Raw genomic sequence first — 15,396 nt, forward strand, 5'->3', positions numbered from 1 at the left:
TTATTCCCAAAGGTCATGTACTGATATATTAACATTAAAAGTGCTATTTGAAAGCGAACAAAACCAAAATCTTTGCATTATGGCTGCAAAGGCTGTGGCTGGGTTCCTGCCCACCACTGATGTGTTCTCCTGGCCAGACAAGAAATAGTGTCATTAGTAACAGACCACTGAAGAGCTGGTAGATGCCCTATGGCAAAAAAACCCCAATCCTGAAAAAGATAACCACCAACCCAAGCCAAAAAAACCCCAAAGAATACCCACATAATCCCAAACCAAACCAAACCAAACCAAACCAAACCAAACCAAACCAAACCATGATTGGGTGAATACTTGTTAACTGGTACTATCTTATTTTGAGAAATGAACATTTTCTGCTGCTTGGCTGCTTTGTTAATAACTCATGATCAGAATAGCAGGATGCAAAAGAGAGGATATCCTGTTGCTGTTCAGTCCAACGAGTGTTTTGAGATCCCAGTGGCCTCTCCTGGCTGGTACTGGCCATGCTGGAATTTTCATAGGCAATGAATCAGGGATTTGCAGAGATCCAACAGCTGGGGGGTTTTCCATCTTTATTTCATTAAAAACAGTTAATGGCAGTATTACTTTACCATCCAGTCTCCCTGAAAGCAGCTGGGCTCCTATTTATGCCTCAAATGCATAAACCATCTCTTCCCACTTGTCTTGCTGGGAGGAATAAAGATCACTTCTTTCCCACAGCTGGACTTGAGGGGGATTGCAGGGTCTAAAACATTGCCAGAAGCTTGTGCAAGACCAGGGTCTAACTCTAAAACCATATGGTAAATGTGGCTGAAGGGTTCCTCCTCTCTCCACTGCCGCTCAGCTCCTTGGAATGCAGACACAGCAGCCACTACCACGGAACACTTCATGCAAAGAGTTACAGCTACACGGTGATTTCCCTACTCAAGGATGGACTTAGCAGCAGGAAGGCTCCAAAGTTAAGTCTCATTCCTCTGTCCACCTAGAAGGATCCTCTTGTACCTTCTTGTCTGGGACCCCAGCTCAAGAAATGACAAATGCAGACACCAGATAATAAATCTAAAAATGTCTCAGTATAAGAATGGACTCTTTACTCCAAGACACTGATATAGATATGCAAAAATTCAATTCAGAAGAAACACTTTGGATTAGCATGGGAATGAACAAGAGCAGAATCATCCAGTAATGCCTCCATCATCTTCAAAAAGACCTCTCTACAGTATGATAACTGACTTTCAACCTTGGCCTGGCAGGCTCCTGGGAAAGGAAAAGCCATGATCCAGTTCTGATATGATTATGAAAGTCAAATAAGTGTAGAGAAAGCCCATTGATAACAAGCTGAAAATCATTCTGCTCTGTGGAGCTAGACAAAGAATATTCCTTTTCTGAGGTTTCTATCTCTCCTTTCAGAGATAAGATCATTGACCTTTCTCTCCCTGTTTTGCTCTGACCACTCTTTTTGCAAGGGATCTGCACAAACAGACACTTTATAAAATGAGCAAATGTAAACTTGATTCCTATAATCTCGTGTTTCTGCCACCACACACACTAATGTTTGGGCACTTGCTGCTATCAAAAGATGCACAAAGAGAGTGGCAGAAACATCCAGTAATGCCTCCATCATCTTCAAAAAGACCTCTCTACAATATGATAACTGACTTTCAACCTTGGCTATCAAATGAAGCACAAAGAGAGTGGCAGATTTCAGTTGCGAAATTCTGGAGATGCAGGTAGAGACAGAATGAGGGGCTGACTGGTTGGTGGCATGCTGTGCCTGAGAGCACTGCTGCAGTCACAGAGCTTGTGATAGCCCCAAAGGCCCCACACTGATACCTCACGGCCACATTGCTGCTGTGGGACTGCCTTTGCCAACATGGGGCTCTCCTTGCTCCACCTGGCTCCAGAAACTGCTGCTCTGGTGTTCCTGCTGTGCCTGAGAAAGGAAGAGAGTCTTCTGTGTGGTTGTAGCTGGATGAAGTGCTGGGACAACTTCAGCAAATGTCACCAACATATTTTATGATCTCAGATAATGGAACCTGTTGACTATTCATCAAGACAAAATGCTACACCCACCCAAGGCATGGGAATGGTGTCTACACAAAATGACTGAGTGTTTTTATACTGATAACCACTGAGTGAGGGACACAGTCAATAGCAGTCAGTCATGTAAAGCCATGACTATGTGATTAAAACTAGAAAAATCACTGTACCAGGGGAATGTCAGACATGTCCAGGTGAAAACATAAGCTCCTGGAAAATCTGAATCTGAGCTCAGTGCTGATTCCAAAGGAAAGCAGACCAGCAGGGATTACTAGGGACAACTGCACAAATTGCTGAGATGTAAAGAAATAGGACCTTAGTGCTCTCAGAAGTAAAACTCTATCAAAAGATAAAATCCTATCTCCATGCCTTCACATAGTTTCTTAGAAATCCCACAGTGAGATGCCAGAGCACTCTGCTTACCAGGTGGAAAACATTAACAGTGCTGGCAAAGAACAAGAAATGTTTCTAAGAAATATTACCACAGTCGAGCAGCAGCAGAGGGCACCAGTGACAAGAACATCTGACTGCTTCAGAGTCCAGAGCCAGGGCAGTCCCCACCACCCCACAGGGCCCCTTGGGGGCTCCAGCAGTTCTCCAGAACTCTCCTTTGCATCTCTGCAGGGCTGCTTCGCTTCTGGTGTTCCAGCTTCTCTTGCTGCTCAGCTTTGGGCAGTGCTTCAGTTTCACTCATCTCTCATGACACTTGTCCTAACTCCTCTCTGTGTGATCCTCACCTATGCCATGACCATTCCCACTCCAAGATTGTGCTCTGAGCCCCCTCAACATCCTTCCCTCTTTGTTTCAGGTGCCCTGTCCCAGATGGAAGGAGTCACACCACAGGTACCTCTCTCTGGCTGCCCCACACCCTGTGGTACTTCCCCCAGGGATGTGCCTGCCCCATGACTATCCCTCCAAGAATTCCAGCACTCCTTCCCATCCCCCACAAGGACCCACACCTGGAATTTGAGAGGTCATGGCCACTGTGACTCTCTTTTCATAAATCTATCATAAAACACTCTAGAAAATTCTGATCTCATCATTTTGCTATGAAGAGAGAGTTTCTTTTTCTCAGCCTTCCCGTTGACCTCCCAGAGCACAGCAGCCTAGCTAAACACAGTCACACAGCTCCTTCCAAACCAAACCAAACCAAACCAAACCAAACCAAACCAAACCAAACCACCTTCCACCTGAAAGAAGCTGGGCTCCAGGACTGCAAGAGAATGCCAGTGACAACCCATGGAAGACCCACAGTATTAAAGGCATGCAGTTTGTATCAGGATTCACATCACACTTGTGTCAGGTATTTCTCTCTGGTTTTCTTCACTGGCTCACATCCAGACCCTTGGAAGTCAAAACTCTCCCACAGCTGCATCACATCTGCCCTCTCTTACCTCCCCTCCAGGTCTGAATGCACAGTTGTCCCCTGCCACTGCTCTAGGCATGGGAAGTCAGGCCACAGCCACTGCGTGCCTGGGGACACGGGGCGCTGGCAGAGCTCTCACAGATACCCCTTCTGCCCTCACAGCACAGGGGCATGGGGAAGCAGTGCATGATTTCTTTTATTGCCAGTATGTTCTCACGTGCTCAGTGTGTGAAGGGCCATCTTGGTCATATGGCTCGATCTGGGTGACACCAACTCACACAAGCAGTTACAAGTTATTTTCAGAGCCTGAAAATCAACACCATTAGTGGCAAAATGCTGTCATATTTATGAAGAAAAGGACAAAATTTGAATCTTACCTGTTATGGCAATACAGGACGAAGCTCCTCCTTCAAAAACCTTGGTGAAAGCCAGCTGACTTTAAAGGAAGGACTGGAGAATTGCACTCTTTGCAATGAAAAAAATGTTGCATTTACTGATCCTGTGAATTTAATTAGCTATGTGAATGACTGAAGAGTAAAAGGAGTAAAAGAACAGTGTGGTGATTTAACTTTGCAACAGGAACAAACAAGTGACATTTTCCACCTTTACATGGCCCAAGATTTGGAAAACCAAAATTACATCCAAAATATATTGCGATATGTCACTGGCCTAAGAGAATTTGGTGTGAAAATACCATTCATTACTTGTACCACGCATGTTACTAACAGGAAACCTGGTTTTACACACACTTTTTTCCCAGTGAATTTACTCATAGTGAAAACATTTATCTTGGAAGGCCTAGAGACAGATAAACTTTGGCAGATCAAACGAGACCAAAAGCAATAAACAAAACCATAAAGTATCACAGAAAACTGCAGATATATAACTGCATCCACTATATTTTTTTCAGTCATTCAAGAATTTTTCCTTATTCTGCTGAGTCCTTTAAACTGGGTTCTCCTGTTAAAATGTGCATTTACAAATTATGAAACCATAAACTAATGCAGTTTGACATGACCATCTCTAAAGAACAATGAATTTTTGCTTGTTAGACTGCCAGCATAATCTTTCAAGATTCAGCCAGACTGAGTGCAAAAATGATAAATCAATCACAAGGCCTCCTTATTTAAATTTTTCTCTCCTTAGCTATTGGCTCTTGATATGATTTTGACTACAGCATTTAAGTGATTCTATTGATAAAGCAGATTAAGTTTTAAAAGAGATAAAGTGATATGAAACCAAACCAAAGCACTGTTTCACTCAACAGAGAGGCTTTCATGCTTCACTGGAAGTATGTTGTGTGAATCACTTTTCTTGAAGTTGCCTGAAGCAACAGCCAGGCAAACATACCAGTAAGCCTATTTCTCTTTATATATGTACAAGCTGTATGCTGACACCTGGGCATAGGTGTCCAAAAAGTTGCTCCTAATTTATCCCTCATTGGTCTTTGTCAGTCTTCAGATTTTTAAATAAAGTGTGTTTAACTGTCTACCAGTGCCAAGTCATACATGACTCTTGCAAAAGTCTCCCCAGTAACTTGTTCAGAGCGATATCTCGCCAAAAAGGACAAGCTCCCTCCTCCTCTCTGTGGTGCTCCCATTTCCAGCACAGCATGTGCCAAAGGTAAAGGAAACGTGAACAGGGAAGTTCAGACCATTGCAGTGAGGTTGCACTGCATGTTTCTGAAAGCAGCTGAAGCCTTCGGACAACAATCTGCTTGTGACACCTTTTATTCTTTTCATATATTTTTATTATTATTGTATTTATATATGGTTCAAGAAGCAACTGGACAACGTGCTCATGCATGTGGTGTGATTCACAGGGTAGTTCTATGCAGAGCCAGGACTTGGACCCAGTGAGCCTTGTGGGCTCCTAACAACTCAGGATATTCTATGACACTATGATTCACATAATTTCTGAGGTCTTTCAGGAATTGATTTCACAAGATGTCAGTGTTTATAAAGTCTTGAATTCTTAGTGTTGACCCATCACATGTGGTCAGTCCCACTGAGTCTCCTTTGGCAGTTTTCCACACACTGGGTCAAATGCTAAAGCACAGACTCCCCTTTCATGATTGGTAACACCTGTTCTGGGAGATTTTTCACATGAACAGAGCCAAGAACCTTCATCCAGAACTCATCTGAACTGTGGGTCAGCTGCTAGCTTATTCCCAAACTTACTTCATGGATCTCCACCTCTATAACTCCCAAAAACATTATGGAAAGACTTTTTGTCATTAGCTGCTTCAATCAATTTGTACATCTCAATACGATCCACTACTTCAGCAAAGCCTCAGACCTTTCTGTGGGTCACCCAAATGCAGCTCAAATCTTCTCTGACCCTGCTCTCTTCAGACCTTCTGCTTCCAGTACATGGATTTTGCAAAGCCTCCTGCATCCTACTATTACTACATCTGTTGATTTCCTTTTGAGATACAAGTACTGTTAAGAAAATTTTCTTTCCAGAAACATTTCTCATGCATGCTTTAAGAACTATTAATATCTTTGCTGTCAAGTTAGTCCTGTAAAACAAAGGGAGAAGAAACATCAGTAAATCTTGGCCATGCTTGTTAATTATTTCTACTCACTTCCATCTATGCAGACAGAAGTACCAGTGTTCCCACTTTTAAATCATGTACCACTCATTAGCCTTTGACTCTAATGATGCCAGAAAAATAATGTTTCAGCAGCACAGCTCCTGGGAAGGAGAAGGCTTCCAGATGGCCTTCTTTTCCCCAAACAAGAAAAACCTGCTGTGAAATGCTGCTGCTGAAACAGCTTGAATATACTGATACAACCCAGGCTTAAGTAGGATTCCAGTGGTGTAAATCCATTGCTTTTAGGTTAAAATGTAAAAAACCATTTTTCTTCATGCCAAAATCACATCTGATTTTGTGTAGTCCACTATGAAACCTGTTAAATGGGTATGTTTATGTTGGGTCAAATGCAGTGGCCAAGTGAAAATCAGGCAACACTTACACACTTCCCACAAACACAGGAGGGTAGGAAGTCTGCCTCTGACCTGTTGTTTCCACAGGGCCAGGCAAACCAGATCTGCTTGTTTTAGGCCTGACCAAACACAGCTCTTCTGCCATTTAAAGCTCAGCGGTGACCAGGCAAGCACCAGACAAAGCCAGACTGTTCAAAGCTTCACCCAAACAGTTTGTGATGCCTGATCATCAGCATATCAGGCTGGCTTTGTCACCATGCATGTCTGCTTATCAGTAAATACATCATCAGACAGATTATCCTACAATTGTGAGAATAGTGGTTAATGCTGATTATTGATGACTGTTGAAGATTGATGGTTGCTGACCATTAGTAGATATGAGGGGCAGCAGACAGTGCCACAGATCACTGCTCTCAAGAACATGCAAAAAAGATATTTATAAAGTCAACAGATCTGAGAAGTTACTAACCGGCTTTGACAATGACCCCTACAATATTTTCCTCACAGATGAGTGAGAACTGGCTTATTACGTCCTGTAGCTTGTCTAGATCTGACCCTAGAACCAGAAAGAAAATAAAGGTTGGAGTCTTTATTTGACACTGCCTGAGGGCAGAAACAGAGCCCCCTTGCTGTCATGACTGCAGTATCTTTGAGACAAATGGTATGGCTCAACTTATTGGTGAAATGAAACAAAACATCCATCTGAGAGCAGCAGGCTGTAACTATAGCATGCTGCATTATAAAGTCTCTACAGCCATTTAAATGAGATGATAATCACCCAGTGCTTTAGCTGCCCCAGAGACAGAGGCTCTTACACTGCTGTACTTCCCACAGAGACAAAAGGACTCAGAGGCTCGGCTGCCAAGTCTGCAGGAAGGCCAACACACCCCTTGCCTATGGGGATTTCTCCTGAAAAGGCAGCAAGTGGAGAGGGAGGATTGACACGGGACAGCTGTTAGACTGCACATGACATTAGTCACTTCATGCATGTGAGGGAGGTGCTCAGACAAGGTACAGAAGAGTGAAGGAAGAGCTCTACGAAGAAGCACCAAGTTGGGAAAGAAATGGTTCTCCAGTGTCCTGTATTAAGGATGTTCTCAGTTTAATTCCCACTGCTGACACAGACTGTGGTAATGCACTGAGTTCAAGGCTTTCCTCTGCTGTATCTTGCAGAACTCCATGGAACAGGCTGGCCAGGCTCTCCAGAAACCTCTGCTGTATTCTGCTCTATGCAGGTAGCCAAAAGCCTGAATTAACATTTGAGCAAACCCTGATTAAGGTAAATACAAGTTAAACATTTCTAGCATTGGATGATAGAACTCTCCATGACAGGGGGTTAGAACTAGATGATCTTCAAGTTCTCTTCCAACTCAAACTACTCTATGATTCTACAGTAACTCTGCTATGTAATTATGAGCCTAATCACCAAGTACTGAATTTTAAATACTGCAAATCTAAAGTTAAAAGGCTGCTGGATATACGATATGCTGAATTTGAAGCTTGACAGAGATCTACTGAAGTCCAGGTTCCCACTCAACTCTTAGAAGGAAATATTTGAACAACTCACTCAATATTTCTTTTACTGAAGGTATTGTCCGCTGCTTGCATATGTGCAAACAGGAAATTTGTTCAGTAACACAGACAATTTGCCATGTGGTTTGTGACAAAAATCTACAGAAAAACTGCAGCTACACAGCTGCAAGCATGAGGAAATGCAGCCTATGAAATAATGACTGAAATAGCCATTTAATCATCATTGTGATCTGCCCACACACTGTGCACACAGTGGTAACAGATAAGAGGTTTAAAGTAAGTCTTACAGCAAAAGACCCAGGAAATTATTCAGTATATCAAAAAAAAAAAAGGGGGAAGTAGTAGGGAACATGGTCAGAGAAGGATTTTCAGTCACATAAGGCTGCTGCAAGAAGCATGCCATCTGGTGCAAGAAGTGAAGCTAGAATGCACACTGAACTAGAAACACAGCATTTATCTTTCACAGCATGAGGGATTCAGAGGGATTCACCAGTGAGACAAGTGTCTCAAGCACCAGGGTGAATCATGTTTTGGTGCATCGTGAGTGGATGTGTTCACAGATGATTCCTAGATCTGTAGGATCTACAGCACCCCTGTATTGAATTTGAAGAGGGAAATCCAAATGTCTGTGTTATGGTGAAATCATCCAAGCAATCAAACCCCTGTCTTCTGGCCATAAAAACCCATGACTCAGTTAACCTCTAAATGTACCAGACACATCAGATTGTGCAATATTTATGCCTTTTATAGTATAAATAAAGCAAACTATGCCCTGGTGATACTATCTCAGTGTGTGCAATTTCTTCCAGGATACCATGTCGCTATGACTGTAGCAGGAAAGGACAGTTGCTGGTTGAAGCTTGCTAGTTAGAAATATGTCTTTGGGAGTTTATTTTATGTTCTGCTCAACACACAACAGAGCAAGTAATGCTGAGCAACCAAGCCTGAACTTGCTGTCCGCTCTCTAGAAGGATAAAAGTAGCATGCTTCAGATACACAGCTTTCTCACAGTCTCTCTGTAAAGAAAAAAACATCAAATCAGAGCTGATCTACTGAATTTCATTGCTCTTATTCCATTTCCCCACACGTAAAATGGGGATTGATGGGGAAAGGGTAGCTTACTTCATATGGGATGACTAAGAAATAGAAGGGCTTTGTTTTTGGGGCAGTGAGAATCACATTATTGCAAGGTATGTTTGGGGGTTGAGAAAGGGACAATCCTACAAAGAGTAGTTTATAGAGTTAAATTCACCCTGCAAAAAGAGGAAAGCAGGCTCAGATATGCTGGAAGGACTTCCTGGAACTAGTTCAGTCTTTCAGCCAGTTGAGAATCACTGCAACTGATTTTCCAGCACGGGAGGCTGAGTTGCAGAGTCAGGCTACATTCCCTTGGACTGGCCAGTAGCAGCAGCCATCCAGCCAAGACACGAGCGACTGGCTGTCAAACCCTGGCAGAGCTGGGGCGATGCACATCAAGCTGTAATGTCTGTCATAAGCTGAGTGCATGACACATTTCAGAGACAGCTGATACTTTCATTTCCACCTAGGAGGGAACCTGCAAGTGGGTACTGTACCTTAGTGCCGTGACTTTAGGAGACAGCTCTGAGCAAGTCATGGCTAAAGACGTGGGGAAGGAACCCATGGCCTGTGCACAGGAACATGACTTTCTGAGAGATGGAGACAAGCTGAAAAGAGAGCTGAGAGTGGGACAGCAACATGCACACCCCCTGGAAATGTAAGCACTTTACTATTTGCAGGTATCTGCTTCTTTTCTGGTGCCAGTATTAGTTTTAGTATCTTTACCTCTTTCCACAGCCTTTCCTGCCATTGAATCACATGCTAATGCCAATTTTCAAAGCTATATACTCAATTCCCCAAACCTCCCATCAACTGTACTTGTATCCCAGGTCCACAGGCTACAGCAGAGTGCACAGATGTGACAGAACATCCACCAGTCTCCTTCCATATTTTGTTTTATAAAAAATACTTGACTATGCAAATCATTATCAAATGAAAGCTGAAGCAAGAGGACATTCTCTTTACATAGCAGAAAGACAAAAGTCAGAGCTAGCATGCTGGATATATTGCATCAGCTTGTTGCATTTAAGTTGCACTTTTCGAGGCAGTGGGCTCACAAGTTCTCTCTGATTCCTTGGTCCTGTTCCATGTTGCCCTACTCTGCTTCTACACTCATCAATTCTCATGGGCTGCAGTGAGAAGATGATGCATATGTCATAAGTGTACTACTGAATAATAGGAAATGGTTTTACCTTCTACATTTTTCTTGAAGTCTTTGGTTGGGGGCAAGAAACAGGAATCAGTCTGCTGTAAATGGTCTAAAATCAGTTTTCATATCTGTTTCATATGAAAGGATGCATATTTTAGTAGTACTATTTTCCAAATTACACATGAATGATAGAAATAACTATATTTGTCAATGACATAAGCTTCATTTCTCTACACAGCACATTTTGTTTATTCCTACAAGGTTTTTGAGACATATAGTATTAAATGCTGAATTAGGAAATAGAAGTTAGATGTTCAGGTTTTTTTTATTAGCACAAGAAATTTTCTTATCTATTGAGAAAGCACACTGCATGCTGGCAGATCAAGTACAAGGAACAAATTCTCAGAAAAACCCAAATTCTAATCAGCAAAACCACAACTTAAATTTCACAAACCTCAATTTTGCTTTTTTCAGTGACTTTCTCAACTTTTACCAGAGCCCAAGTGTTTGAACACAAACACCTCTAAACAAAACAAAACTCAGTGGTTTATAACTAAGATGGAACATGTCAGTCATGTTTAACTGGCCAAATCTAAAGATTCCTCTTAGAAGCTGTCAATTAAGCCTTTTCCACAAATTTTTCCATTATACAAAGTAGCCTCTTAATTCCCCACAAAACAGAAGAAACTGCTCGCAAATCCCTGCAGCCTCAGCAATGAAACAAACTGAGCATAGGTCTGTACTTGCTGACACGGCCTTGAGTAGAACATTTATCCCTACATGTGAATGACATCAAACTCTGATGGCAGAGGCTAAAACAAACCTTCCAAGTTTTATGTAGAAAATACTTAGGTTTAAGAAGGTACAAAATTTTCATCTCCTATGAGATGTCATTTCCCATGAACTTGGTAAGAAAGCGATAAAACCCCATCAGCTATGTCAAAAAAATTTCCTGCTTCTACCTTCGTCCTGATTAGGATATTCATGATGGTAATGAAAATACTTCACATTAATCAGATTTGAAACAATGCATAAACTTTAAAAGTGATATTTTTTTATGTCACCAGTGTCACCTATTAAAAACAGGAAGGATTTTAAAATGTGACGTGCTTATTGCTCATGATACTATTTCCATTGCGTAAGTGAATCTGTGATTACATTGTTTTGACAAGGAGAGAGAAAGATAACATATCTATTTAGAGACATGTCTATTGATTCTAAGATTAGTTTTAAAATCCTGAAAAAATAACAAATTGTAAAAAATTTGACCTAGAGGGCTGTCAGTTAGATTTTGTTTGCAAGATTGGTCATAACCCAATTTATTTCGAAAGTTCAAATAGACTTAAGCAAGCTCTGATGGAGAGGGTGGGTTTCTTATCCATTTCTGAAAAGCTAATTGAAGAAGCATATAACAGAAAAACATCATTAGCTTTACAGGCCTTCAAACTCTCCTGGCTATGTGTTCAAACAGCAACACTGTTGGGAATACGATCTGGGGAAAGGTAGTAGTAAGGGAGCTTCTTGTTCTTGTTGCGCTCGGTGATGGAGTTGACAATCTCACCCAAATTCTTGCGGAATTTTGCCATAGCCTCTTTCACTGGCTTCTCCACGAAGTGTTCATCTGGGTACATGCCCAGGAACAGCTGATTGAAAAACACCAAGAAACCAGGCTTTGAGAAAGCAAAGGCAATTAGTTGTCAATATTATGCCATTTGGCAGAACACCACCCAGAGCCTCTCCTCACAAATGCTTCTATTAAAATAGTATTATCAATACTTAAGCTAGCCTACACCTTCCCTCTATTGCTGGCTGCTTCTTTCCATCCCTGCATCTTTCTGTGGTGCTGGTTCAGGTGTCTACATGGCACTCCTTGACCTAAAGAGACCTCATCCACTGAAAACCATGCACTTTTATTCAGGCAGTGATCAGTCAGACGAGCTTCCTATGCCAGACCTCTGTACAGCCACACAAACATTTATGCTGCTAGAAGAAAGGATAGCATTAGAGGGGAATTCACAGCCAGAGGTTTAAAAGGAAAATGACTACTTCATTCAGCGACAGTGGAAGATTCTGTTGACTTCAAACTGTCTTTCAGAGTTCAATATGACAGTTGCTTTAGTCAGCTTGGACTCTAAGGGGGCTCTGAAAAGTGCACTGCCAATATGCACACTGGCATTGCTTTGGGCACTTTGGGAACTATTTCCCATAGTACAAGCTTCTCTGCTAGTTACTGCTTTCTTTTTACAGAGAAACTGAATTTAAAGTACCCTACCCTCTGTCCACCATCTCCTATTTAAGGATTTCAAAACACATTCTCCAGAGCCCTTGTGTGAAACAACCAGGTACTGACAACCTTATTTTACATCAGGGAAATGGCTGCAGACCTGTAGCCATGCATGGCTTTACATGCCTGCAAAGCCTTCTGTAGGCTTGTTTTGTTTTCACTCCTCACCTGCCAGCCACAAGCCACAGCTGTAGCACATATGGCACTGGAGCAGATTTTCCAAAGGAACGGGACATGGGGACACAGCACTGCTCTACCTTCTTCCCCAGCACTGCAGGGACAGCCCTTATGCCTCTGCAGCCCTCTGCCTCCCACACCAGCATCCTTTTTAAGCAATGCCATGCTCAAGCTTAAAAACTTTGATTATAGCTGAGACAGCATCAGAGTAAAAATTAAAAATACAACTTCTTTCTCAGAGCTGGTTTGCATCTGGCAGAACACAGGCAAAGCCCCAGCACTGACACATCTCCACAGAAAGGTGAAAATGGCCAAGTCAAGCACAGGGCAGCACTACAGTCTCATGAGTCTGTGCAGTCTTGCCATGGCCCTCATGGTCTCACATCTCCAGCACCTAGAGCAGGGAGGTTGACTTACTTCTTTGTCCTGGAATTGGCTCAAGGCCCAGACAGCTCCAAGATGCCAACAAGAACGTCCCCTGTCTGGCAGACTCTCCACAATTTGCTCAATGGTGACTGTGCCCTTTTCTGTTGGAGGAGGGCAGCGCATTGTTGGTGGGGCGTTGGGAATCCAGGAGCACCAGTCATACTGCACAACAGAGCAAGAGACCACAATGAAAACCTGCAGTGGCTGGTGCCTAGGAACACACCAAAGAAAATCAGGAGTTTGCCAACAGGTACTTTGCTTTTGTAATAGGAGCCCCTCAGAAAGAGAAGACACTTAATGACAGGGAAGTTCTAGAGAAGGACTGGAGGTGACAAGGAAGTCCCTACTGTTTTGCTCAGGAACTCACAAGAGAGAGTTGGGTAATCTAAATGGGAGAATTTATTCTGCTAACCACAGGCATGTGCCACACAGCCCAAATTCAGCAGACTGGCTAAGGCCTTAAATATTTTATTAAACAAAGTTCCCTTCTGACAACCTGAGGCGATCGCCTTTACTCCAGCTTCTCTTTTATGCTAAATTTCCTCCAAGAACATGCCCACAGTGAATGCCCATGTGGTCAGATACCAACAGAGATAAAGCATGCTGGTTCATTAAGAAATATGGAATATGGCATGCAGATATGGCCAAGGTGAGCAGCAGACTGGGAACTCATAGTCACTTCTGGCCTGGTTCAGTGCAGTGAGATGCTGATGTCTCATTTTGCCTCAGATATGACCCTGAGTTTTGCCACCACCAAGATGCTGCAGTTACCAGAACCCTTTCTTTCCCTTGCACTTTTTCATGACCTTCTTACATATCCCTGAGGGGCAGTGCACAGCTACCTCCTCCTCCCCTCAGCCCTCTCTGCCTTTTGGTTCCATGGCTAAAGATCCTTTTACTGATGGGCTGCACATCCTCTGTATGCCAAATTAAGAGATGGTTTCTTGGCGGTACTTGAACAGACAGGATTTTCTGAGGGGGCCACTGGGAGTTGTCTCAATCAGTTGCGAAGATAAGTTAGAAGGGAACAGTTGCAGAGGTCCCTGATCATGGACATGTCATAGCAATAGTGTGAGTTCATTAGACACCAGCTTCCAGATCTTCTCCAGGGCTCCTGAACTGCAGGGGTGGAGAGGAGGGTCAGCATAAAAAGTGATGTAGGGTATTTGGGAATAACCACCATAAGAAAGATGTTCTCTCTGCTTATCTCTGAGATGATATCTCAGAGACCACCTATGCCTGAAGTGAGAACATGCCAAAAAAAAAAAAGCTCATAAAATCTTAGAATATCTCAAGTTGGAAGGGACCTGTAAGGATCACCTAGTCCAGCTCTCTGATCCTTGCAGAACTACCTAAAACTAAACCATCAGACTAAGAGCATCATTCAAATGCTCCTTGAACTCTGACAGCCATGGAATTGTGACTACTTCCTTGGGGAGTTTGCTCCAGGGACTGAGCACCCACTCAGTGAAAAAGCTCTGCGACTGGCAAAGTGATTTGCTTCTGGCTGTTAAATCTGCTTTCCAAAATGCCTTGATGTTGAAAGAAACAGCATTTGAAAGGCAGGTTGTTACTACAGATTCAGGGCAGATATATGTCAGTCAAGGCAGGCAGGGATAACACAGGTTACCAGTATGTGACACATCAAACATCATAGAGAATGCTCAAAGTTGCCACTTGGTTTGCAAACTCAAGAAATGAGCAGCAATGCCATTTAAAAGCTTAAAAAAATTATTCCCATAATAAAATCAACAAAACTAAAATATATTAGTTAAAACCCCTAATCTAATCTTTGGTACATATGTAGGACTTGCAATGCATTTCTCAGCTTCCAAATTACTTCAATTTCCCAGACTTCACAGGGATTTGTAGATGGCTCTGCAGTTATTTTGACCAGAAAAAAGGTAATGTAATTCTGTAATACATCTACTAAAAAATGCTTCTCAGACCCTGCCCTGGTAGATGTACCTCCCAGCCCAGAAAGAAGTTCCTCCCACAAGTTCCTACCTGACCAAAATTCACAGCTGCGTGTTGAGCCGATGTAGTGAACATGATCACTGTGAGATATTCTGCTAGTGTCTCTCGTGTCCTGATCATCTTAGGGAACCCTAAATGAGGGAGAAGAAATGCTTGACCCAGCAATGAAGTAACCCTGCCACCCTAGCAGTAATCAAAAACCACAGGTTAGAGGGCCATGCAGCAGTCTCTGAAGAGCAGGGCTTTCTATGAGTCTTGCTGTGTGGTCTAACAGGAGCTCCTCACCTCTCTGTGCCTTGGCTGTGCAGCTGTAAAAACAGCCTTATTTCATACAAGTCTGTGAGGCATCACCACTGTTTGCAAAGTATGTGTTCTTCCATAAGGGAAAGAAAAAGTATAATTATGCCTTTAAAAACCAGT

At 42.7% G+C, this 15,396-nt stretch overlaps 1 protein-coding gene across 3 annotated transcripts in view; it reads right to left on the reverse strand.

Annotated features, from left to right (window-relative positions):
• Positions 1–8,197: 8,197 nt before the first annotated feature.
• ALOX5 (arachidonate 5-lipoxygenase) overlaps positions 8,198–15,396 on the reverse strand; it is a 28,140-nt gene continuing 20,941 nt past the window's right edge. The window contains exons 12-14 of one of the 3 annotated variants that reach the window (XM_039709451.1): positions 15,007–15,107; positions 12,991–13,161; positions 8,198–11,755 (exon numbers count right to left, since the gene is read on the reverse strand). In XM_039709451.1, coding sequence (XP_039565385.1) covers positions 11,576–11,755; positions 12,991–13,161; positions 15,007–15,107 — 452 coding nt within the window. In that variant the 3' untranslated portion in view covers positions 8,198–11,575. Of the gene's footprint in view, positions 11,756–12,990; positions 13,162–15,006; positions 15,108–15,396 lie in introns of those variants that run through there. The other 2 variants (XR_005627485.1, XR_005627486.1) reach the window with 2 other exon arrangements.

Source organism: Passer montanus, unplaced genomic scaffold (assembly GCF_014805655.1).
Source record: "Passer montanus isolate IOZ18808 unplaced genomic scaffold, ASM1480565v1 scaffold21, whole genome shotgun sequence".
Lineage (NCBI taxonomy): Eukaryota > Metazoa > Chordata > Aves > Passeriformes > Passeridae > Passer > Passer montanus.